This window comes from Heloderma suspectum, chromosome 4 (genome assembly GCF_057233095.1).
Source record: "Heloderma suspectum isolate Gila_16-S chromosome 4, 16-S_ref, whole genome shotgun sequence".
Lineage (NCBI taxonomy): Eukaryota > Metazoa > Chordata > Lepidosauria > Squamata > Helodermatidae > Heloderma > Heloderma suspectum.
Window position 1 is genome coordinate 7,641,913 of NC_139461.1, and position 26,648 is coordinate 7,668,560.

The 26,648-nt window shown below is 45.8% G+C and overlaps 1 protein-coding gene across 2 annotated transcripts in view; it reads left to right on the forward strand.

Moving 5' to 3' along the window:
* Positions 1-26,648, forward strand: part of TOP1MT (DNA topoisomerase I mitochondrial) — a 51,795-nt gene that overhangs the window by 8,043 nt on the left and 17,104 nt on the right. The window contains exons 4-13 of one of the 2 annotated variants that reach the window (XM_084848598.1): positions 5,596-5,669; positions 6,908-7,010; positions 7,445-7,503; positions 14,456-14,515; positions 14,750-14,825; positions 15,856-16,535; positions 24,210-24,325; positions 24,533-24,654; positions 25,546-25,668; positions 26,044-26,231. In XM_084848598.1, the coding sequence (XP_084704724.1) occupies positions 5,596-5,669; positions 6,908-7,010; positions 7,445-7,503; positions 14,456-14,515; positions 14,750-14,825; positions 15,856-16,535; positions 24,210-24,325; positions 24,533-24,654; positions 25,546-25,668; positions 26,044-26,231 (1,601 nt within the window). The remainder of the gene's footprint in view (positions 1-5,595; positions 5,670-6,907; positions 7,011-7,444; positions 7,504-14,455; positions 14,516-14,749; positions 14,826-15,855; positions 16,536-24,209; positions 24,326-24,532; positions 24,655-25,545; positions 25,669-26,043; positions 26,232-26,648) is intronic. The other variant, XM_084848599.1, reaches the window with a different exon arrangement.

The window sequence follows — 26,648 nt, forward strand, 5'->3', positions numbered from 1 at the left end:
ATGGGTTGTCGTTAAGTGCGAGCCAGGTCTATAAAATGTCACAGATGGTTTGATTCTTTTTCTATTGTATCTAGTTCTTTAGCCAACTATATTTATTTAAAGTATTTTCCCCAGCTCCATAGCCAAGAAGACTGTTGGAGTGGCTTACAAACCATCAGATGGTCTCACGACACACAAGAAAAAAGGGATGGGTAGGGAAGAGGAAAAATGAAGGCATATTTGCCACTGTTCTCTTTTTAAATAAACCATTATGCACAAGGAGGGTAGAAAACATCTCAGATACAGCTGTTGTAACATAAATACTAGAAGATTCACATAGAAATGTTGACTTAAAAAGCACATACGTAAATAAATTTAAAAAAGGATTGCAGGCTTTACTGAGTTTAATTGGTAGTTTAAGTAAAGCTTTGCTTTTTGGGAGCAAACTCCTAATATTTCAGGACTCAACTCCAGTTAAATCCTGGACCTTCTCTTTAGCTGTCGAGCTATGTGGAATGTAAAAGCATCCTTGACTATTACATGGCATTAATGTGCATGCAAATTAATTAACATTGTCTAAATGCTGAGGTGTGGAAAAATGAAGTAGAGGATACTCCTTGGAAAAGCGTGACAGGAGCAGAAGAACCAGAAGCCACTCTGCACCAGTGGAAGCAGTGGAGCTATGGAACCGTTTTCAGGTACTTGAGGATGTGACTGGAGGGCAGCCTGCAGAGGAAGAATTACAGGGGACTCCGCAGGAGAGCGAGGAAGAGGCGGAAGGTCAGCCAAGCAGAGGCGATGAAACCCAGGCCTACAACAAGAAGAAGAGAAGAGTGGTAGTAGTGGGAGACTCCTTGCTGCGTGGGATCGAAACCCAAGTATGTTGTGAAGACCCGTGGACTCGCCAGGTATGCTGTCTTCCGGGAGGACAGATTAGAGACGTGACTGAAGGGTTGCCTGCACTCATAAAGCCCACTGACAGGTATCCCTTTCTTCTCATCCATGTGGGAACAAATGACACTGCTAAGCGGAGCTACGAAGAAATCCGTCAGACTTTGAAGCTTTGGGAAGGAAACTCAAGAACTTTGGGGCCCGGATAGTTTTCTCATCCATCCTTCCAGTAGTTAGAAGAGGGATAGAAAGGGAACGAAAAATACTCTCGGTGAATGACTGGCTACGAAGGTGGTGCTGACGAGAGAGATTTGGATTCTGGGACCACGGGCTATACTTCCTGGAAGATGGGCTGTTGGCAAGGGACGGGTTGCACCTCACAAAGGCTGGGAAGAATGTGTTTGGCCACAGCATGAAGAACTTCATCAGGAGGGCTTTAAACTGAATCCTGCGGGGGAGGGAGATGTAAAGATGGGGGTAATAATGGACAAAGGCTCATGCACCACAATGGAGAGAACAGCTCCTGTAGCGCTGAATAATAGCCTTTAGAAACATGTAGGAAGAAAGCCAGACTACAAAGCACGTAGTCTTCGATGTCTATATACTAATGCCCAGAGTATGGGAAACAAACAGAACGAACTTGAACTCTTAATACGGGAGGGAAATTATGACTTCATAGGTGTAACTGATACTTGGTGGGATGACTCAGCAATTTAAGGATATCGCTTGTTCAAAAAGAACAGAAGGAGCAGAAAAGGAGGTGGGGTTGCACTATATGTGAAAAATACATATCTGTGCACAGAAATACAGGAGGATGAGCTTGGTAGCCCCATCGAGAGCATCTGGATCAAAATAAATGTAGCAAAGAATAAAAGGAGCATGGTGGTTGGAGTCTACTGCCGGCCACCCAACCAAGGAGAAGACGAGGATCAAACTTTTGAAAAGCAAATAGCCAATGTTTCAAGGAAGCATGATATAGTAGTAATGGGGGACTTCAATTTCCCCGATATTTGTTGGGAGACAAATTCTGCAAAACATGGCCCCTCCAGGAAATTCCTGACTTGTGTGTTGGATAACTTCCTCCTACAGAAAGTAGAGGAAGGAACTAGAGGATCAGCTATCCTTGACTTGATCCTAACCAACAGAGATGACTTAGTGGATAAAGTAGCAGTTACAGGAACTCTGGGGGAAAGCGACCATGTTATACTTGAGTTCTTGGTTCTAAAGGAAGCAAAAGCCGAGTGTAGCCAAACACGTACCCTGGATTTTAGGAAAGCCAGTTTTAATACACTCAGAACAATGATAAGTAAGGTCCCATGGCAAGGGACTCTGATGGGAAAAGGAGTCCAAGATGGGTGGGAGTTTTTAAAAAAGGAAATTCTCAAGACACAATTCCAACAAGAAAAAAGGTGGAAGACAACAGAAGAAGCCAATGTGGCTTCACAGAAAGCTTAGAGAAGACCTGAAAACAAAAAAGGACACATATAGGGAGTGAAAGGAAGGCCAAGCTAGAAAGGAAGAGTACAGGCAGGTAGCACAGAATTGCAGGGATGGCGTCAGGAAAGCTAAAGCTGAGAACGAGCTGAGGTTAGCGAGGGAGGCTAAAAGCAACAAAAAAGCTTTCTTCAGATAAATGTGTAGTAAAAGATAGAGGAAAGAAATGATGGTTCAGCTACTAAATAAGGATGGCAAAAAGATAACAGATGACAAAGAAAAGGCAGAAGTGCTCAGTTCCTACTTTGGCTCAGTCTTCTCCCGAAAGAGGGTCTATCAGCCCCCTGGCAAAGGCGAAGTACAGGCTGAACGGGCAGGATTGCAGCTTGAGATCGATAGGCATATGGTCAAGGAACACCTAATTACTTTGAATGAGTTCAAATCTCCAGGGTCAGATGAACTGCAACCTAGAGTAATAAAGGAACAGGTAGAAGAACTCTCAGAACCGCTGTCTATTCTCTTTGAGAAATCATGGAGGACGGGGGAAGTGCCAGATGACTGGAGGAGGGCTAATGTTGTCCCTGTCTTCAAAAAGGAGGAACCTGGGAACTACAGACCAGTCAGTCTGTCATCAATCCCTGGGAAAATTCTGGAGCAGATTATAAAGCGATCCATCTGTAAGCACCTTGAAAACAATGCAGTGATTCCTCAAAGCCAACATGGATTTGTCAAGAACAAATCCAGCCAGATGAATCTGATCTCAGTTTTTGATCAGGTCACCTCCCTTGTGGACTGCAGGAATGCTGTGAACATAATATACCTCGACTTCAGCAAAGCTTTCGACAAAGTGCCCCATGATCTCCTGATGAGCAAATTAGCTCAAAGGGGGCTAGATGATACAACGATCCAGTGGATCCACAGTTGGCTCCAGAATCGAACTCAAAGAGTGCTTATCAATGGGACCTTCTCAAACTGGGGAGAAGTAACGAGTGGGGTACTGCAGGGCTCAGTCCTGGGCCCAGTGCTTTTCAACATTTTTATGAATGACTTGGAGGAGGAGGTGCAGGGAATGCTGATCAGATTTGCAGATGACACAAAATTGGGAGGGATAGCTAATACTTTGGAAGACAGAAACAAAATTCAAAGTGATCTGGATAGACTGGAGTGCTGGGCAGAAAAGATCAGAATGATTAGGGATAATGCCAAGTTCTGCACCTAGGAAAAAGAAACCAAATGCACAGTTACAAGATGGGGGATACGTGGCTCAACAACACTACAAGCGAGAAGGATCTTGGAATTGTTGTCGATCACAAGCTGAATATGAGCCAACCATGTGATGTGGCTGCAAAAAAGGCAAATGCTATTTTGGGTTGCATGAATAGAAGTATAGCTTCCAAATCCCGGGAAGTACTAGTTCCCCTCTACTCAGCACTGGTTAGGCCTCATCTGGAGTACTGTGTCCAGTTCTGGGTGCCATACTTTAAGAAGGATGCAGACACACTGGACAGGGTTCAGCGGAGGTCAGCGAAAATGATCCAGGGACTGGAAATAAAGCCCTATGAGGAGAGATTGAAAGAACTGGGCATGTTTAGCCTTGAGAAGAGAAGACTGAGGGGAGATAGGATAGCGCTCTTCAAGTACTTGAAAGGTTGTCACAGAGAGGAAGGCCAGGATCTCTTCTCCATCATCCCAGAGTGCAGGACACGGAATCATGGGCTGAAGTGACAGGAAGGCAGATTCTGGCTGAACATCAGGAGAAACTTCCTGACTGTTAGCACAATACAGCAATGGAACCCATTCCCTAGGGAGGCGGTGGGCTGTCCCACACTGGAGGCCTTCAAGACGAGGCTGGACAGCCATGTGTCAGGGATGCTCTGACTTGGATTCCTGCATTGAGCAGGGGGTTGGACTCGATGGCCTTGTAGGCCCCTTCCAACCCTACTATTCTATGATTCTGTGTTTCTGTGATTCTATAAAAATTGGCAGAAAGGCTGATCCCTGCCTTAGGGAAAGGACTAAATGGTTAACCCAGATTCTTCACAGAAGAGCCTCTGATTTGAAGGGAGAAGTGGCACCATGTTGGAATTTTCTAAGTTGAATATGCGCTCTTAGGGTGCATCCAGTCATAAATAATTTGAGTGATGAGCTGGCTGTGGAACTTCATTTTCCTTTTTAGGACAGGCATGCACTCTTCTCTCCCAGAATGAACTGATGCTTTCCGTTTGCTGCTGAAGGAGTGTGCACAGGTTTGATTGTGGTAATCGTGAGGCTACCCCGCAATCCCCTGGATCAGGTTTTTAAGTGTAAAAACAAAACAAAACACACCTGAGGCCTGAAACAGTTGTTTAAATGTGTCCAACATATGCTTGAGAACAAAAGTAGACCGCATGACTGAAGCATTGTAGGGAAGAGAACAATAGAAGAGCTGTTCTGGATCAGACCGAAGTCCCATCTAGTCCAGCATTCTGTTCAGACAGTGGCCAACCAGCTGCCCACGGGAAGCCCGCAAGTAGGACATGAGTCCAACAGCACCCTCCCAGTCATTGTCCTCAGCAACGGGTATCGAGAGGCAGACTGCCTCTGATGCTGGAGGCAATATACAGCCGTCACGAGTAGTAGCCATTGATAACCTTAGCCTCCAAAATCAGGAAATGGGGAATTAGCATTGGTTTTGGAGACAAGCATACATATTGTTTGAGGGTTGTAGTTAGGAGGAAGCCAAGCCCAACCACCAATAGAAAAAAACCCCAGTATCCCATGACTCTGACTGGGTTCAGACGGCTTCCCTGCAGGCGCCAAGTTGCATATGCAACCCCTACTCTGGGGTTGTCATGTCATGCGAACCTGGCCAGCGTGGGTTATACAAGGGTTAAATAACCCTCATGTAACCCATGGTCTGTTTTAGGGTTATGCAGAGGTTGTTTAGCCCTCGTATAACCCATGCTCGCCAGGTTTGCACGACACGACAGCCCCTGAGCAGGAGTTGCGTCAAAATGGTGGCCGCACATGCCACAGCCTCATCGTGGGCTGTCGTGTCATCTGCACAGCCCCTCTTTGATGTGTTTGCTGCAACAAAGTGACACGTTTACACTCTGGAAATGGTTACAGTGGATGCATTTCATGAAGTGCACAATAGTGCACGGAAGCTTATGCCAGAACAAATTTGTTAGTCTTTAAGGTGCCGCAAGACTCTTTGTTGGTTTTGCTGCAACAGGCTAAGACAGCTGCACTTTAGAAATTGTAGGTGTATCTGCCTGCACCCTAAGTTGTTTATCTGCTCTTCTCTTGCAGTCTCCTGATTTGAAAGATCCAAACAAGAAAACTATTTCCAAGGAGAAGCCATTACAGGAGAATACCATTTCCAGGTAGCTTTTGTTTATTTTTAATGTGGTGTGCCTTGAGCCCTACGAACATCAGACGAGCCCTGCTGGATCAGACCCAGGGTCCATCTGGTCCAGCATCTGGAAGGTGCCAGCTTTAGTTCACCCACGGAAACACTGTTTTTGTTCTTGTGTTCATGCAAAGCCTTTGCTCTTGTCACTGAGCTATGGCCCTCCCCATAAATCCAGCTCTTTGGAGCTTCCTTAAAAACCAGTGCACTGATTTGAAAATCTGTATTGGATGCTATAAGCTTCATGTCATGGGCCCAAAGGTTAACTCCCTGTCAAACTGCAAGCGTGGGTGGCCGGGCACCGTGGGAGTTACAATCCAACACCTCAAGAGGGCTCTTTTGCCCAGTAACATTTGATCTGCTCTATTCCGCACAAATTGGTTTTAGGCCTTTTCTATCTTAATTTTCAGCTGCCTTTCCCTCAAGCCCTGCCAAGACTACAAACTTGTATTGGTTTTATATCGCTTTAACTCATGGCTTCCTGCCCCCTCCCTGGCAAGCCTGGCTGTTGTGGTTTGAAGAGGATGCTGAGTATTCTCTGCTAAAGATCAGAGATCAATTCTCTCACCAAATCACTGTTCCCTGGAAAGAAATAATGGCTCTACAACCCATTTAAGTGTGTCGTGTGGACATCCCCCACCCCTTAAAAAAAACCTTTCTTTCAGGCTATCACTGCTTTGAACCTATTCATGCTGTTGATTGGGGGAGGGAGATTCCAGCCCCCTTTATCATTTGCACAAATATACGTGCTTAAAACTTCAATACAAAGTGATTAATCTGGAAAAAATAAATCTCCTGTGAAGCCTGCCAGTCTTGTGTGTATTTACTCAGACATAAATCCCACTGAGCCTAATGGCGCTTACTCCCAACTTCCCACTTAAGTGTCCATAAGGTTACAGCCACTGTGTGAACAGAATGCTGGACTAGATGGACCCTTGATATGATCCAGCAGGGCTCTTAAGTTCTTATGAACGTATTAAAGGGCTGATGCAGACGTTTTGGGGTTTTGTAATCCCTACTACTGTGCTAGTTATTTAGCATTTGTTTCAGACCCAAACATGAGCGATTTAGCCCCTTTCAAGGTAGCTGCAGTGATCTACGGTAGCCACAGAAGGTGGCGGGGTGCAGAGCAGAGGCAATCAACAGGCCAACGCTTGGCATCAAACTCACTCTTACATCCCTCCAATCTCTCCACTCACTTGTTTTGCTAAGAAGCTCTCGAAAGCTAGAGGAGGCTGGCAGGAAGAAAGTGCCAAGCAAGAAGGCAGGAGATGGAAATGGCACTGTGAAGACGGAGAAGCCCAAACGCCATCAGGTACGTCATGCGAGATGAGAGGTGATGCTGGGAAATGAATCTGAAAGTTAAAGGAGAAGGTGGATGGTTTACATGGCAAAGTGACTGGCCAACAAGTGTGGGCATCTATTGCATGTTGCACAGTGCAGTCATGCCTGTCATGAGCCAGAACACTGGAAGGTGGGAGCCCGTTGACCTCTTGGCTGGGTAGTAGGAGGCTGCACACTTCTCCTTATATTTCCCCACTCCAAAAGGACACGACGGTTAATTTTTAAGCAAATGACAGCTGAAAATTCAGGCAAGGGGCCTGGAATCTCCTCGAGGACCCGAACCCTTTCAGGCTCCCCTATACCCATGACTGTGCAAGGCTGATCCCAAAATGTGATGTGTTGGACACTTTTTCTTCAACCCTTCCATATGCTTCTTGGATACCCACACGGTCCTTTCTCTTTCAGGAGCAGGCTGGATCTACGCCATCCAGACCTCCCTTGACGGAGGAAGGGAGATTGTCCAGGTAAGCAACCAGCCCTTTAGGTCTCAAGTAAGCACGATCATAGCCTCATAGAGTGAGAAGGGAGCCTTGTGTGCATGTCTGTGCCAGCTCAGGACCCCTGAGGCCAGGTGCTAGAGGCTCAGCAAAAGCGAGAGGTGGAGCCTGACGTGCAGCAGGCGGAAGGTGTGACCAATCCAAAGGCTTCGCGCTGCCTGCCAGTTGCAGGGTTGACGGGACCTGCCTGTGTTGCCTTTGTCCCCAAGCAGGAAGAGTTATAGGCAGCCTGCTGGCACCAGATCCTTCGGTTTCCGGTTTAAGCCCTGAAGTCCTTGTCAAGGAGAAAATGTCCCCAGTGGAGGCTGGTGGCTCCAGTGTCAGTGGGACGGTGAATCCACACCGGGTTTCAGTCCAAACCAGTCAGAACTCTTAAGTGGAGAGCTCCTTTAGAGTTCTGACTGGTTCTGACCGAAACCCGGTGCGGATTCACTGCTCCATTGACACGAGAGCCACCAGCCTCTGCTGAATGTCCCAAACCATGAACAATGTTCCAGCGACACAGAATTAGGGTGAAGTAGGCATACTGTAGCGCTGGCTGTGATGCACACTGGCTGCGTTCTGAGGCATGTGTTCCTCAGGGCAGAGAACATGGGTTCAACCCAGTTTCTATCCCACTTGAGAATGTCCATCTTCACCCTCTGTTCCCTTGCAGGTAGATTGATAAGATAAAGTATAAATGAGTCCTTGATTGTTTTTCTCATAAGCAGTCTGTTGTAAAAACAATAGTAAGCTAACAAGTTAAGTACCCAGCACTTCACAACTGGGTCACTGATTCAGAACACTCTACTTTGAATTTAAGCAGATTATCCAAATTCAATTGAGTTTTAGTTTTCTGTTTTCTAGTGCTGATGGCTTATTTACTTAAATAGCTTAGCCGGAACTGGGCAGCTCTTAGCATTGCAGTTATGTTGTAACGCTCTCCCTTTCTTTCTAGTGGGGATTTGGGGTAACTTTCCAGAATGCACAGAGGATGGTGCAATATGGATTGGTTTAAATGAGGCCACTTAAAGTGTTTGTTTTAAGTCAACAAGGTCTGATTTAAGTCATTGGCCCAGTTCAGACATTATACCAAAGCGTGGTTTGTGCTAGGACGCTAGACCAGCCTTCCCCAGCCTGGCACCCTCCAGATGTGTTGGACGACAGCTCCCATCACCTCCAGGCAGCATAGCCATTGGCCATGCCAGATGGGGATGTTGGGAGTGTAGTCCAACTCATCTGGAGCACGCCGGGTTCAGGAAGCATGATCCAGACCATAGTTTGAACTTCCATACATACCACAGGCAAACTTCCTGATGTACAGCTCCTTGTCTGCGTTCGTCTTCCATCTGCTCAGCCCCCAGCTTCGTACATTTGCTCCCATCTCTATGGTGGAGCAGCTTCTTGAGGCAGAGCCATAGCTGTAACTAGTTTGTGAATTCATGGATCCATTCATAACTACAGCCCACAAGGGTCACATAGCTGACTCTAGTTTCAGAGGCAGTGTGCCTCTGAATACCATTTGCTAGGGAGCAGCAGCCTTGTATGGCTTGGGACGAGGTGACCTGAAAGACCCACCTTCTCATGAGCTTCCATGGCGGCAGCAGGACGGCACGTGGAGAGCCCTAATAATAGGGCTGCTACTGATATTAGTTAGAGATGACAGATGTTTACAAGCAAGAAGCATACTGAGCTTCGGATTTAAGGCCTCCAAAGGGGGAAAATAATGCATGACAGACTTGAAGATTAATTCTTGGACTGCTTCCATCAAAAAGAAAAACTCATCTAATATTGAGAGTAATCACTTCCTAGTCATATCTGAAGGCAAGCAGTAGATCAGCCTTCCTCAGCCTGGTCCTACATATATGCCTCTACATATGTTGGACTACAACTTCCAGCATCCCCCAGCCAGCTATAAATATTTTCATTGGATGTGCAGTGTATTCCATTAGGAATGAGGCAGACATGTCTTTATGTTTCAAGGTACTCAGGCTCAGTTTAAAGATCCTCAGTTTATCTCCCATAGCACCACCACTGGATTCATGGTCAGTCATTCCCTTTTTGTATGGAGAAATTGCATTGTTCAAGGGAGGATGAAATACATATTTAAAAAAATTTAAATCAGATTTTTTTTTGAAATTTCAATTGGGTTGTTCTGAAGTTTTGTTCTGTTTTAAAAGTGCAATCATAGCATCTTTTTTTTTTCCTTTTCTTTTTAAAAAAAGAACTGTTCAAAAGGGAACCAGAATACAAGCAAATATGGTAAAGTCAACACTCTTACTCCCTTAAAACTGAGTTGTGGTCATTCAGCAAGGTTCCAGATTATGCTTCTGTGATGTAATATGTAAGAATCATTCAATGAAATGGATAGACAGGGCAGAGAAAAAGCACTTTACATGATACAAACTTAACTAATGAAATTCACCTTTTAAAGCAATCTAGCCCGAGGTCCGTCCGCCACCACATCATGTAGCAGTGAATTCTGCAAGTTAATTCTGTGCAGTGTGAAACAAGGCACTTTGTCTCTGTCTTCTGCCACACTATTCATCAATTTCACTGGATTTTTCTAATTGTTATCCTTAAGCACCTAAGGATTTCTAGGTGCTGTACAAAGACTTAGAAAGTCACATACTCCCTGTCTGCGTGCATGCAGTTTAATATACAACATGCAAAAGGCAAAAGAGATGGGGAGGAAGCAAGCAAACCAGAAAATTGAGGCACTAATTCTTCCCAAGGTACATCATCCATAATCACATTTCTCTTGACAAGGCGACACAGGTGGGACCTGGAAAAAAGAGAAGTGAAAACCAGAAGAGCCTTGCTGGAAAAGACCAGGGGCCTGTCTAGCATCATGTTGCCACAAGCAGGACATGACAGCAATAACCCCTCCTACCAGTGGAGGCTGGTGGCGCCGATGTCAGTAAACCCGCTCCGGGTTTCAGTCAGAACCAGTCACAACTCTACTGACTGGTTCTGACTGAAACCCACAGCAGATTCACACCCCCATGGACATTGGAGCCACCAGCCCCCTGTCATCCTCAGCAGCTGGTAGTTAGATGCATGCTGGCCCTGATCCTGAAGTGCTCCTATCCAGATTTTCAGCTAGCCAGCCATGCCCCTTCCTCCAGGATACTAGAAGCTGTTAGAGGCTCGCTCAAGCAAGTGCCCCCCCTTTCCATTTCCCTTTTCCAAATGACACTCAGCATCTCATGGCTAGTCACATGCTCAGTCCTCATTGGCCTATTTTTATTTTTTGTCCCCTTAGCGTATGTTATTTATTTCTGCAAACCTCACAGTTCCCCTGATCGTGTTGATTACTCCCCTTTTTACTTCAGCACAGTATCCTTCTTTTGGCTCTGTTTGTGTCGGCACTCATCAACTAAGTTCACTATTAGAGGGCGTGATGGTGACTGATGAAGGCTTTAGGGGACGATGAGGTAAAATATCCCCTCCCCAGGCCTTGGATGTTACTGTTGTTTCAGCTGCTGCTCTGTGAAAGTTCCAGGCCGATTATAGGGGAGAACAGGTCTCCCTCATCCCACATATGCTACCGGGCAACCACAGCCAGGTAGCACCTGCTGTTTTGGATCCTGAGGAGCACGGCATTTTCTGCCCTGGGCAGCTTGGATAGTCAGATGATCTTACATTCTAGTATTATTAGATGGTATGAGGGATGGTTCTTGAACAGTGTGTACAGTTTTTTTTTTTAATTCTTGCTCTATTCCGTTAGATCTGTGGAGAAAATAGTTCAGAAATAATTTCAATAATTTTACAAGAGCCCTTATTGGCTGGGTTTACACAACACGACAACCCACACTCAAGGTTGAGTGTGGGTTGTCATTGAATTGGGGGTTGTGTTGTGTGAACCCAGACACACTAACACACCATCGTTTGTTAGCCACAAGCAACCCACAAAGAGAACCCATGGTTTGTTGTTGGGTTGTCAACTGCGGGTTGTTCGTGGATAACAAGCCATAGCTTGTTAGTGCTGCTGGGTTCACAAAACACAACAACCCACAGTTCAACAACAATGCAGACTCAAGTTTGAGTGGGTTGTTGTGTTGCGTGAACCCAGCCAGTGTATTCCTTTTTGCAAAGTTGGGCTAACATTAGTTTCCTGCTGGGTTGGCCTGATAAAGCCAGCTGGAAACTGTTGTTACCCAGCATCCCTGAATTGCATGAGCTCCCCAGAGATCAGTTGTGACTTCAGGGCTGTTTAGACATAGTAATGCTGACTGATTGTGCCTTAAACATACTTCAACAACCTTTCCGTTGACATGGTCAGAATGGTTGAAGTCCAGGTACCGAGGCAAGCCTTCCATGCAGAAAAAGGTCAAGGCATGATTGTGGAAGTGATCCCATAAAGAGGCTTTGCATGAGCTGCAACCTGATTCTGTGCAGGCTTACTTGGAAGTAGGTTTTGCTGTGCTCCATGGGGCTTCTTCCCAAGTACCTTACATAGGATTGCATCTTTAGGCATCTGATGGTGTGTACAAAAGAGGAAGCTATACATTTAATGGATTTTCTGAGATGAAGCCATATAAAATATGGGACCATGGTTATAATCCACACTGGCATCTGTGAGGGCAGTCACAACAGCTAGGATTTATTCCAGATTAATTCTTTAGTTTTTAATTAAATAGTTTAATCAGTCTTGAAAGCCTCTTTTCTAGTTTTCAGAGCTAGACTTATATGAATTGGCCCATTTCTTTAAAGAGCCTGTGCAGAGTAAACTGTGTGTTTTTATTTGTACTGGTAAACTGGCAGAGAGAACTCAAGCAATGGATATGGGGCATCCTGTACAGGCATTCAGGATTGTGCCAGTCCACTGGTGTGCCCCCCTTTCGTCGTTACAACTATATGTCCATCTTGGGCTCCAGTTAAGCAGTTTTCCATGATATGGGCTGTATGATTCTGGGCAGAAGACCTTTTGCTGCCCTCGGGAGACAGCTTCCCAGACATTAAGTTTCCTGCAATAGGTGGTCCTATAACGCACCTGGTACTTTATGCGATAAATAAAAGCAGCAATAAAAATAAATAAAAGGCAACAGCAGTAAAACAAATCCTTTTCCATGGATCAGAGAGCCCCAAATGCTTTCTGTAAAAATATAGTTTTGGCTTGCTCTAGGAAGGCTTGCCTCAAGGGAGCAGCATGGCCCTTCTGCAGGAAAAGAGTTGCAGAGCTTCGGTGCCACTGTGGAAAGTACTGACAGTGACGATCACGTTATTAACGGTGGCTGTTCACAAAACAGTTGCTGCAGAAAACAAAACATCCTGGCAGTAGCTAAGCCAGTTAACACACATAGTGTGATATTTAAAAATCCACTATCCTGATTCAAGCCTCTGACAATAGGATCAAACCTCTTGATGAACTACAACTCAGCAGTCTCTCTCTGATTTGATTAGAGTAGAAATCTGCTGAGTTAGAATTCATCAACAGGTTCAGTTCTATCCTTGAATCAAGATAAAGGATTTTTATCCCACTCCATGTGTTAACTGGGTTACTTCGTGCCAGGATGTTAGTGTTATCAGCAGCAACTGTTTTGTGGACGGCCACTGATAATAACGTGATTGTAACTGCCAGTACTTTCTGTATTTCATTTTCTTCTGACTCACTGGGCTGCTTCACACAACGTGGCTTACTGCCACTCCAGCAAGCCATGCTGCTCGGGTTTGCACGACACGCAAACCCCAAGCCAGAAAGGGTGATTCAACAAATTCCGCCGGCGTGCGCCTGGCAGAAGCAGTGGGGGAAATAAGCCACCGTGGCTTATTTCCCCTGCCATGATCGTGTGAACCTAGTCATGGTTTACAGTTCCCTCTCACATGCACCAAATATATATATGCCTGAAACCCTCAATAACACTCCATGCATCCGATGAAGCGGACTATAGCCAACAAAAGCTGATGCCAGAATAAATTGGCTAGTCTTTAAGGTGCTGCGAGAATCTTGGTTATATTATTTAATAAATACCTATAGCGTAACATAGGGAGAAACAGCAATAAATTTCATCCTGTGTCAAAGTCAAAGGGCATTTTAGAATTCTTTTAAAACATCATCGTGCCTCGGTTGCTCTCCTAAAGAGTGCAGGTTAGTTAGGGCCACCCTGAGAGAGCATTTTGCAAATAGGATGCTGGAACCATGAAGGCCCTGATCCTTACAGTAGCCCACCTAACTTCAGCGGGAGAGGGGGACTTGGACCAGAGTTGAAGGCCTGAACTCATGCTAGTTGATGAGGATGATCAAAGTGAATGGAACGGTAAGTTGCCACCAGAAGCCCCCTTGTCTCTGCCAGCCACCTGGAATGGACCTGGGATTCATTGTCCTGCTTTGCTGTGTTTGGGGCAGGGCAGGGCTGAAGTCTCTGATCTATTCAGAGCAGAGGCTTTCTGAACACTGATGCTTTTCATTGTATCACTTTTGGGCAACTGACAAAGGCTCCACATGAGTCTGGGGCCATTCCAGGGAAGGAAAGATGGACATGGGAGTGGCTAGGCTCAAAGGGCAGGGAAGTGTGGTATGATGGTGGTTGCCCAGCAACTGTGGTCATGCTCATCCTTTCCCCACCGTCGCTCTGACTGCAGGCTGGACTTGGCTGTAGTGTGGGTCCCTCATGAAAGTAATGTCAATCCACCCCCAGTGGCAAGTGTCATAGAGAGGATGTGGGCAGCTGGGCACCTCTGCTGGGGTTCCCTTCTTTTGCGTCCCAGAAACCTGTTGTTGAAACCTGAACAATAGCTCTGGCTATTGGCGGTATAGAAATGAAATAAATGAAATAAATAAATAAAAACAAATTGTCAGATGTGCCCCATGACCTAATATGAAATCTTATATTGTCTCAAAATCTTTCTGTTTTAGATGGTAAGATTCCATAGTGCCTTCAGAACATTCCTAGTGGCATGTTTTGACGAGGGCACCTTGAATTCTTCTCTCTTCCAGAGGCCTCGAGAGCACCATGGACTTCGCAGCATGTAACGGCCATGGGGTTCCTCAATTGAGGTAAGAGTGGGATAAGAGGCTCACGAGCAAGCAAGGATAGAAAGGGTTTTATACTTGGTGGTAAACAACTTTGGGATTGTTAAAATGGGAAGTGGTATATACATATTCTAAAATAAACCTTACAAGTATATGAAAGGTCACCTCCCTAGAGCTGGATTAGGAACCTCATGGGAAAATGCAGCAGACTTTTTATATGCATGTGTGAAGGGCCCCTGTGATGTCTTTGCATTTTAGAGCTGAGCCTGCGGCAAAGAAAATTAGGCTGGAAACAGAAGAGAGACTGTGTGTGACTAGGAATGAAAATAAGGCAGTAAGTACAGTGGAATTTTGTACAACTGCAGTTCTTAGTTTGAAGATCTCAATAACTAGAGGTATTGACCATTAAAGAGAGTGGGGTGTGTGGTCTATGCTAAAATAAAATATATTTTCCATCAAGATCTCCCAGATTCTGTGCCAAGAGAAGTGGGATTTAGTGACTGGTATAAATTCTGTGAGTTAAGCAGGTCTTGCACGTGGTCGTTTTGCATAACTTATTTTTGTTTCTGCAGGGCTGTGCCAGGCTCCTAAGGCCCACCTCTGTCCTCAGGGCATCCTACATGGGCCCCTCTCTAGCTTTTGAGATTTCATCAGGATTTGCATATGAATATGAGGGGAGGCCTGCCAGGCCAGACCAGACCAAAGTATCCTGTTTCCCTCAGTGGCCTTGCTTAAGCAAGGTCTGAAGGCAGTATCTCTCCCTTTGTTGTCTCCCAGGACCTGCCTTTGAACCTGGAGGGGTCCATTGGGCCAGCATGACTAGTAGCCATTGATAGATTTGAATTTATTTCTGACCCCCTTTTCAAGATATCTTAGCCCAGGCCGTTGACACATCACCTGGCAGCAAAGTAATTATACACAGTATGAAAAAATGCGTTGTTTGACTTGCCTGGAGTGTTTTGCCCATCAGCTTCATTGGCTGACCCAGAGTTCTGGTGGTACTAGAGCAGGGGGAAAATGTCTCGCTCTCCACTTTCTCCAAACAATGCATAATTTTTAAAACCTGTCTATATATGTTCAAGCCTACCTTTGCAGCCTTGGGGGTTAGAAACTTGTGTTTCAAAAAAGCCTTGGGGGTTAAAAACTTGTGTTTCAAAAAAGAGAGCTTCAGCTATTGGGTGGTATAGAAATGAAACAAACAAACAAATAAATAAATAAAGCAAGCAAGCACGCACGCACTGAGAATGCCAGGATAGTGAATTTTCCTGCTCCTACCAAAGCCTTGTGCAGTGCAATCACAAGATAGCCACACAGCTTTCTGTAGGGTAAACTTCTCCCCTGCCCACACACTTTCTTTTTGACAGGTTACCAGACAGCAGGCAAAGAAAGTGTCGCTCTCTCCAGAAACAAACAGCACAGCAGTGGAAGACAGTCAGGACAGAATGAAAAAAGAGAGTGTTTCAGGTGTGAAACTGGAGACAGAGGATCATGAAATGCAGGAGGAGAGACTAGGAAGCCAGGGCAATGCAAGGGCTCTGGAGCAGGAGGACTTAAAAGGAGCAAAGGAACAGAAGAATAAGGAGCAGTGTCCGAAGAGGGACAAGAAGACCAAAGGACAGGAGGGTGAAGGTGCAGTGGAAAGGAGGAACTCTCAGAAGAAGAGAGAGACAAAGGCTGAACAAGAGAGTGATAAAGAGAGTGGAGTGGAAAGGGAGGGTGTTGGTGAGGAAATGCATGAGCGGGAGAAAGAGGAGATGGCAGAAAGTGGTCGTGCGCTTGCGATGCCCTTTGAAATCAAGGTGGAACGCAACTCTGAAGAGCAAAAGCCTACAAAAAAGAAGAAGAGCAAAGCACAAGAGACAGAAGAGGACAGCATGGGAGAGAAGGCCAAGAGAAACAGGAGCAAAAGAGCTCCTCTAAAAACGGGGCCTGAGAGGGGCTCCCAGAAGAGGAAAGCAGAGGGCGAGGACAGAGATGCAACGAAGAAGAAAAAGAAGGGGGAGGAACACAGGAAAGAAAAAGTGGAGGATGACAGATGGAAGTGGTAAGTTCTGCATTTTGGTTGGCATCTGTACAGTGTTAATGTATCGGTCTTTTCATTTGTGTTTTTCAGCACTTAGCACATATCACCATCACATTTAAGCTTCGTCTGTATAATCAATGAGGACTAGATGCTTACTTTCAAACATACTGTCATAGAGCTTGAAGGGGCGATTTAGGCCATCAAGTCCAACTCCCTGCTCAGTGCAGGAATCCAGTTTAAAGCATCCCTGTCCGGTCTCTACTTGAGTACCTCCAGCGATGGAGAACCTATAGCTAGGACTCTCAGGAAGGTGACAAGAGTTGGTTGGCCATGCATCTCTCTTTCAGAGCAAAAGACCCACAAAAACCTGTGTTTTGTAGGATACTTTTGCGACCAATATTCGTTTATCCACCAGGTGTCACTATAGAGCATTCATTTTCATGTTCTCAGAATTGGCGCTCTACATCAGAGCTTTCCAAACTGTGTGCCGCAACACATTAGTGTGTCGGCGGCAGTGTGTAGGTGTGTCGCGCGAAATGCAGAAAATTGTGCGGAAGGGCACTGCGGAGCTTCCTTACTCGCATTTGCTTCCCTTGGCCCCTCCCCCAGAACTTCCTAAAGCAGCTAATGTTAAAGCAGCTACGGCTTAGCTGCTTTAGGATCATGTGGTGTCGTGACGTAGGGCACACATGATTGGCGGTGTTGGAGCAGTACGGCAAGGTAGAGGCGTGGGGCAAAGAGAGAGGGGGGAGGCGCCACCCTGGGAGCAGAGCTTGGCCGACGCCAGCACGGAGAAGTGGCAGCGGCCACCAGCCCTGTGAGATTTCGAGCGTGCCCTTCGTGGACTTCTGCACCGCGCTCCTGCGCAGCCAGGCCAAAGTAGAGCATGGGTGGAAACGCTGCCTGGGACTGCACCAAGCGGGCCGTCTGCCATCTTGGCCAGTCGGAACAGAGCTCAGTGGAGGCCAGAAACCTCAGAATCAGTGTGCTCCCAATCACCCAGGCGAGCGCAGCTGCAGGCTGTCACCCAGTCAACCCACCTGCTGCTGGCTGAAGGGAGGCCACCCTCCCAAACTCAATGTGGCAAACAGCAAGCCTCCTACCACGTGGCACTTATAATTTGATTTCTGCCATTTATTTTTATTTTTACTCTGCTGTAATTGTGGATTAACCACCCACCGGCAGTGTACCACCGGAGAGTGCTGGAACTGGACTCTGGACATAGGCATTGCAAATATTTACAGCAATATAGCCTTGTAGTGAGACATATATATTTACACCATTTTTGTTGGACTTTTGCTTCTCTACTTCATGTGTTTTTGCAGCTGAGTTCCTACCTGGGCCTATGTGTCCTAATATGTATTGCAAATATTTTAGTTAATTTTACTTATTTTTCAAATTTTCTTGCACATATTTACATACTGTTACTCATAAATGACAACAATGTATGTTATTATCTTACAAATCATATATTTTTAAAAATATAAATGAAAGGTTTTCATGAGATATGTTCTACCCCATACATTTCGTTATTACAATTTATGTACGTGTCCATATCTCTTATAATGGGTTAGTTTAACCTCCGGTTTGCTAGTAAAACTGAATTACCATGTCACGAAATGATGCATGTCTAAAAAGTGTGTCACCAACATGAAAAGTTTGGAAAGCTCTGTTCTACATCTTTAATTAAAACAACATCGCCCCTGTAATAAAGTATATTTATAGTTTTAGATTTGAAAGTGTAACGGATGAATTATTAGGTTGGGGCTGAATCCTGTGGACACTTTACCTGGGAGTAAACCCTATATCACGAACTTCTTATTGCACAATTCAGAATCAGACTAAAGAGAATAGGGAAGACCCACAGATCAGTTAGATATGAGCTCACTAATATTCCTAATGAATATGCAGTGGAGGTGAGGAATAGATTTAAGGGACTAGATTTAGTAGATAGGGTCCCGGAAGAACTATGGACAGAAGTTTGCAACATTGTTCAGGAGGCGGCAACAAAAAAAGTCCCAAAGAAAAAGAAAACCAAGAAGGCAAGATGGCTGTCTGCTGAGACACTGGAAGCAGCCCAAGAAAGAAGGATCACAAAAGGCAACAGCGAGAGGGGGAGATATGGCCAATTAAATGCAAAATTTCAGAGGTTAGCCAGAAGAGATAAGGAATTATTTTTAAACAAGCAATGCGCGGAAGTGGAAGAAGATAATAGAATAGGAAGGACAAGAGACCTCTTCCAGAAAATTAGGAACATCGGAGGTAAATTCCAGGCAAAAATGGGTATGATCAAAAACAAGGATGGCAAGGACTAACAAAAGCAGAAGAGATCAAGAAAAGGTGGCAAGAATATACGGAAGATCTGCATAGGAAGGATACCAATATCAGGGATAGATTTGATGGTGTGGTCAGTGAGTTAGAGCCAGACATCCTGAAGAGTGAGGTTGACGGGCCTTAAGAAGCATTGCTAATAACAAGGCAGCAGGAGACAATGGTATCCCAGCTGAACTGTTTAAAATCTTGCAAGATGATGCTGTCAAGGTGATGCATGCCATATGCCAGCAAATTTGGAAAACACAAGAATGGCCACCAGATTGGAAAAAATCAACTTATATCCCCATACCAAAAAAGGGAAGCACCAAAGAATGTTCAAACTATGGAACAGTGGCACTTATTTCATATGCCAGTAAGGTAATGCTCAAGATCTTGCAAGGTAGACTCCAGCAATTCATAGAACAAGAATTGCCAGATGTACAAGCTGGGTTTAGAAAAGGCAGAGGAACTAGAGACCAAAATGCCAATATCTGCTGGATAATGGAGAAAGCCAGGAAGTTTCAGAAAAACATCTCTTTCTGTTTTATAGACTATTCTAAAGCCTTTGACTGTGTGGATCATAACAAATCATGGCAAGTTCTTGGTGGGCTGGGGATACCAAGTCATCTTGTCTTCCGCCTGAGGAATCTGTATAACAACCAAGTAGCAACGGTAAGAACCGACCATGGAACAGCGGACTGGTTTAAGATTGGGAAAGGAGTACGGCAGGGTTGTATACTCTCACCCTACCTATTCAACCTGTATGCAGAACACATCATGCGACGTGCTGGGCTTGATGAATCCAAGGCTGGAGTTAAAATCGCTGGAAGAAACATTAACAATCTCCGATATGCAGATGATACCACTTTGATGGCTGAAAGCGAGGAGGAGCTGAGGAACCTCATGGCGACGGTGAAAGAAGAAAGTGCAAAAGCTGGGTAGCAGTTAAACCTCAACCCAAGATTATGGCAACCAGCTTGATTGATAACTGGCAAATCATAGAATCATAGAATAGTAGGGTTGGAAGGGGCCTACAAGGCCATCGAGTCCAACCCCCTGCTCAAATAGAGGGAGAAAACGTGGAGGCAGTGACAGACTTTGTCTTTCTAGGCGCAAAGATTACTGCAGATGCTGACTGCAGCCAGGAAATCAGAAGACGTTTACCTCTTGGGAGGACAGCAATGACAAATCTTGATAAAATAGCTAAGAGCAGACACATCACACTGACAACAAAGGTTCTCATAGTTAAAGCAATGGTATTCCTTATAGTATTCTATGGCTGCGAGAGCTGGAATATAGGGAAGGCTGAGTGAAGGAAGATAGATGCTTTTGAACTGTGGTGTTGGAGGAAAATTCTGAGAGTGCCTTGGACTGCAAGAAGATCAAACCAGTCCATCCTCCAGGAAATAAAGCCAGACTGCTCACTTGAGGGAATGATATTAAAGGCAAAACTGAAGTACTTTGGCCACATAATGAGAAGACAGAATACCCTGGAGAAGATGCTGATGCTAGGGAAAGTGGAAGGCAAAAGGAAGAGGGGCCGACCAAGGCCAAGATGGATGGATGCTATTCTGGAGGTGACGGACTCGACCTTGGGGGAGCTGGGGGTGGCAACGGCCAACAGGAAGCTCTGGTGTGGGCTGGTCCATGCAGTCACAAAGAGTCGGAAGCGATTGAGTGAATAAACAACAACAAAACCCTATTGAATCCAGTAGAACTTAGTTCTGAATAGACATGAAAAGAAGTGGGCTTCACAGATTATCAATCACCAAATAAATGTTCTCTAAGATACCACCTCTGTTGAGATTTGGTCACTTACTTCAGTAGCTTTAATGGAAGCCTTCCCAAACGTTTTTGCTAAGTTTCCTTCCATACCGTTCAAAAAATTAACTATAATAAACATTTATATAGAACCCCTGGTAATTGCTGCTTTACCTTAGGACTAAGTGAAATACAAACCAATCACATTAAAATCCCCCCACTTTTTTTTAAGAATATAAAACCTATTTATTCAGTATTGTAATAATAAGAATCCAAATGGCAATTCACATGCATTTAGATTATTACGATTGATCTGTTCAGTTTGTATGTTGCCTTGCAGCTGTTTTAACAGATACTTGATAATCTTTGTTCTTTTACACTAAAAGGTTTCAAAAATAAAAGATAATCTATGTTTAAACCACCTGGAGAAAACAGAAGGACATGGGGGAATGGGGAAAATAAATGCTGAAAGCCCACAATGAATGACTTAAAAAAACCCACAAAGCCTTTTACGTCACAACCCTATGTGTGTTTAGACAGAAAAAAGTCGTACGACTCCCAGTATGCCCTAGCCAGCACGTACGTGTGTGTGTGTGTGTGTGTGTGTGTGTGTAGAGCTATGTAGGCACACATATATGTATAGATTAAAAAAATGGAGTACAGAGATGTTAAATGGCCATTTAATGCAATTTGGCCCGGCTGTCTACCCTTTTTTCCCTATGCCCATTTTATACGTACACCAACTGAGGTAAGCCGTTCATGCATCTGACCAAGTGGGCTATAGTCCACAAAAGCTTCTGCCAGGATACATCTTTAAGGTACCACAAGACTTGTTTCTGGTGGCTTGAGGTGCTGTGACCAGGCCCATAAACAGGGGCTGAGTGCAGAGAGCTCCCAGGCCCCGTCTCCAGTTAGCTGGGCTTTGAAAGAGGAAAGTGAGGTGTGTACTTGTGCTGATATTAACTGAACATGAGATTGATCGTGAGCAGGCGCTGTGTTGGGACTGCCTAGCCAAAACCTGGGAACCAGGAACTCCTCTAGTAGAGGTCTTCTCCCTTTAGAAGAGTTGGGTTGCTCCAGCAACTCTCTGCTGGGACATGTGGTTGCCTAGCAACCAATTTGTTTGCATCCCATGACAAGAGAGGCAGGGATGCTGAGGGCTAGACTACATTTCCCATCTTCCCTCAGTGCTCTGGCATTGTGGGTAGTAAAAACTGGTGATCCAAGCGTAAAACAGAACAAAGAGGGGGGTGCGTTGTATTTCTGTGTGTGTTTTGCACTAGTTTTAAAAACGTGCTCCAAACAAATGCATTTCATTCTGGCTGCTTTTATAATCCCTTGCTAAGCATTTCCAGGGTAAAGGTTACCCTGGAGTCACATGGCTGTTGCCATGTGGCCGGCTGCAGCATGTTCAGTGTCCTCCCAGAGCTGTGGCGCGGTCGGGCTTTGCAGTTTGACATGACTGGGGTCTTGGAATGCTTCCGCCTGGGCATGTGCTGGCGAAACCGGCACGCCGTCTGCTTTGCGCTCAGCCCTGGCAGGCTTTGCCCGGCCGTTTCCTGACATTTCTTTTCGTGCAGCTTTACACAGTGTGCAGAAACGTGAAGACCCACGGGGCCAGGTAGGAGAGGCTTACAAACCTTGTGCGTTTTGGGGTGGCGGGGAAGAAATCTACCAGGCCCCAGGTTAAGTTTTTAAGCCCAAGCCTCGGGGGCCCCGCCTGGAGATCGCTGGGGGCTTGGAGAGGTGAAAGCCTCTCCCGGCCCCACCCGATCCGTAGATCTCAGCGAGCAGGGAGGCAGGGGAGGGGGGGTTAAACCTCATTCCTGCATGCTGAGAGGTGTGTGCGTGTGTGTAGTGGGGAGGAAAGAGTGTATGTGTGTGTGTGGGGGAGTGTGTGTGCCCCCCACCCCCCCAATGGGGCGAAACATTGTGTTTTAAGGAATCCATAGAAAAACGGCCAACTCCCAAGTGTTGGTTGGACAGATCCAAGAGTTAGAAATAAGTCTGGTTCTAAAGTTTTGGTGTGTCAGATCTAAGACACTTTTTATAAAATCTTTGTTTTAATATTTATGCATATATAATAAGACCAATCAGTTGTAGGCTTTTAATAGCAATTAAATTAAAATAAATTAAAATTATAATAACAAACCAAAGGTCCCAGGGTTTGCAGAGTCCCGGGGTGTGATCTGAGGGCACGTGATGCAAAGCAGGTCTGGATGTCATCCATGCCTGGATGGGGGATCTCCTTGGAACCCTTCGTAGGCCACTTTGAGTTCCATGACAATACAACAGTAGGATATATTGAAAGGACAGATACTGAAGCTGAAGCGCAAATATTTTGGCCACCTAATGCGAAGAGAAAACTCTCTGGAAAAGACCCTGATGCTGGGAAAGACTGAAGGCAAAGGGAGAAGGGGACGGCAGAGGATGAGATGGCTAGATAGCATCACCGATGCAATGAATATGAACTTGAGCACGCTCCGGGAGAGAGCGCAGGACAGGAAGGCCTGGCGTGCTATGGTCCATGGGGTCACGAAGAGTCGGACACAACTGAACAACAAAGTAGTAGTAATAATAATAATAGATTAGAAGGGCTTCATACAGGATAGAGTCAAACAACAACATTCTCCCACTACAGTTCTTAAATTAGCATAGCAAAATTAGTAAGATTCTGTAACCATCCCTTACTGTTGTAAGATTCTGTAACCATCCCTTCCTGCATTGAGCAGGGGGTTGGACTCAGTGGCCTTGTAGGCCCCTTCCAACCCTACTATTCTATGATGTTGTGAATGGTTGCTGTGCTAATCTTGTATATATTTGAACTTTGCACAGATATGCAGCAGGCTGTCCTTCTTGCATTTCAAGCCCCCCCCCCCCCACCGGTGGAACCATGTGGGTGTTTTGGCCAACTGGGGATAACCCTTTGTGTATGTGATGAAGTGGACTCCAGTCTGTTGGGCTTTAAGGCGCCCCAAGAGTGCAACAGACTTAATTTGGCTACCTCTCTGGAATTTGTCACTGGTCAGGTTTGGACGATTGTGGGGGCGAAAGAACCCATTGTGGGTTCTTCCCCTGCCTGTGCACTTGACCGCAATTTGCATAATTACCCATGATACAGCGTGGGTTGCTGTGTCGTCTGAACCCGGGGCATAGCATGGTGGGGGTAGCTTTTTACCCACCCCACAACCCAGGTCTTTGTAGTAGGGGTTGTGGGGTGGATGGAAAGCCATCCCTGCCATGCCGCATGCCTGGTTTGGATGACACGGCAACCCACGCTGCATCATGGGTAATTCCGCCAATTGTGGTTTTGCATGCAGCATGCGTGGGGATGGGGGAAGAACCCACAATGGGTTCTTTCGCCCCCATGATCGTCTGAATGCAGCCACTGCCTTTCAGGGAATGTTGTTGTTGTTGTTGTTGTTATTTCCATTTCTATACCGCCCAATAGCCGGAGCTCTCTAGGCAGTTTACAAATATGGGGAGCGTGTGCCACCTGAAGATTTTATGAACAGGGGCCGTCTTGCATACATAATTAAAATAAGGGGTCCATCTGTAGAGACTTCAGAAATCCGAGCAGGAAGCTAACTGTTGCATCCTTTCCAAACTTTATCTCTCAAGGTGGGAAGAGGAAAAGCGTGAGGACGGTGTGAAATGGCAGCAGCTGGAGCACAATGGGCCATACTTCGCACCACCCTATGACCCTCTGCCAGATGGGGTCAACTTCTACTACAATGGTGGGCGATCTTTTTATTTGTAGGAAGGATACAAGGGACTGTATTGATTAGATTCCCCTGAGTCTCAGTGCACAGGCGGTGGGGAGAAGGCTTCTTGTTGCTGAATGACAAGCAGTTTGGCTGACCTTTGTTCTGATGCGGGAGGAGGGAGGAAGCGATCTGTCCTGAATAGTCTGGTGATAGGTGGGCAACTATTGCTTCTTCCAGGCAAGCCCGTGAAGCTCAGTCTTGCCACTGAGGAGACAGCTACGTTCTTTGCCAAGATGCTGGACCATGAGTACACAAGCAAGGAGATTTTCCAGAGCAACTTCTTCAATGACTGGACGAAGGTATTTGCCCTGTGTGTATACATGCTGCCTTTCTAGTTGCTGTCCATACTTGCATTTTAGAAAGGCAAGGAGAGAAACGTCCAGAAAAAGAATGAAAGATACACGCCATTTTGATGTCACAGCCGTTAGATAAGAGTCTGAGACAAGAGGACCCTAGGGAGATAAGAAGCTGTCTTATACTGGGTCAGACCATTGGCCCATGTAGCCCAGTGTTGTCAACGCTTGACTGGCAGCAGCTCTTGAGGGCTTTCTTAGCCCTGCCATGAATTGAACCTGGGACATTTTGCATCCAAACCTGTGCTCTACCACTGAGCTACAGCCCCTCCCAAAAGAGGTCCCAGGCGCTCTGCAAGTCATGGGTTCCATGCTTGCATTTCACTGACATTATAGACATGCAGCCAATTTCCTGCAAGCACCTTAAAATCCTGAGACAGCCCTGAGAAAACCTTACGGTGCCACATGAGATGGTTAGTTTAAAGAGTATAAGAGCAGCTCTTGCTGCATCAGACCAGAGCCTTCTGTTTCCAGCAGAGGCCAGTCAGATACTTTTAGGAAGCTCACTGGTACAGAATGAAGGTGATGACCAGGCCTTGTGCTTCATCTCCAGCATTTGGTGCTTGGAGGTATACTGCCTCTGACATGGAGGTTCCATTGAAGAGCCACTTCCAGTCAGTGTAGACAGTTTTGCGCTAGACAGGTGTGTGAATCTGCTTACGGCAACTTCACACGTTTACACGGCCCTTTGCAGGGCAGCTGGCATTCTCAATTAGATGAAGGCAGAAGTTGAGGTCGGCTTGTGCCTGTGGCTGGCTGGCATTTTATCAGATGCATTTTTTCCTGGTGTGAAAGCAGTTTTAGGACTTTAGCAGTGGCCTCCTTGCTTTCCCATAGGAGATGACGCCAGAGGAGAGGAAGAAAATCAAAGACCTGGAGAAGTGCAATTTCAAGGAGATTCATAAGTATTTTGTGGAGAAGCATGAGGCCCAGAAGGCTCTGCCCAAGGAGGAGAAACAGGTGTGGACACCATTGCTGGTTGATACGTGGTCCTTTGACCACTGAAGTGTTGCTAAACTCCTACGCCTTCTTTATTAAAATTATTGATCCTTGGCTTCCTAGCTTTTCCTAATAAGTTTGAAGGCTAGACTACTGCAATTGTGCTCAATGTGGGATTGCCTTTGATAGCACTTGAAGGCTGTACAATGAGCCCATTCCCAGATGGGGCTGGGCTACGGTATGCTCACCATGCCACTGTTTCAGCTTCTTGCTCCAGGCGTATCGATGCCTAATTTAAAACCATCTGATTGATCTGTGCTTCACCACATTGTTATCTTAAAGAAGAAAAACCTAAGCTCCATATAAAAGGGATATATTTTGCCTTTTTTAAATCAGAAATTGAAAGAGGAGGCAGAAAAAATCCAAGAGGAATACGGTTTCTGCATAATCGACGGGCATCGGGAGAAGATTGGCAACTTCAAGACTGAGCCCCCGGGCCTCTTCCGAGGCCGTGGGGACCACCCTAAAATGGGGATGCTCAAGAAGAGGATAATGCCTGAAGATGTCATCATAAATTGTAGCAAGTGGGTATTACGTCTCATAACAACATGACTGTGGGTCTGTTGCATCTGTGCCTTGGTTTAAAAGATGGTTTCATCTTTTGAGGAGCAGAGGTAGATGCCATGGGGAATAGGGAAGGAGGTGTGAGAGTGAGGGTTCTCTCCCCCCCGTCTTTTATTTTTAATTTGGAGAATTAACAGAAGGAACCAGGTGGTGAGCAGGTGTGCAGCAAAATGAGAGCCAGCATGGTGTAGTGGTGAGAGTGACGGACTGGGAGCCGGGAGATCCGGGTTCTAGTCCCCACTCGGCCATGGAAGCTCACTGGGTGACTTTGGGCCTGTCACAGACTCTCAGCCCAACCTACCTCACAGGGTTGTTGTTGTGAGGATACAACGGAGAGAAGGAGGATAATGTAAGCCGCCTTGGGTTCCTTGCAAGAG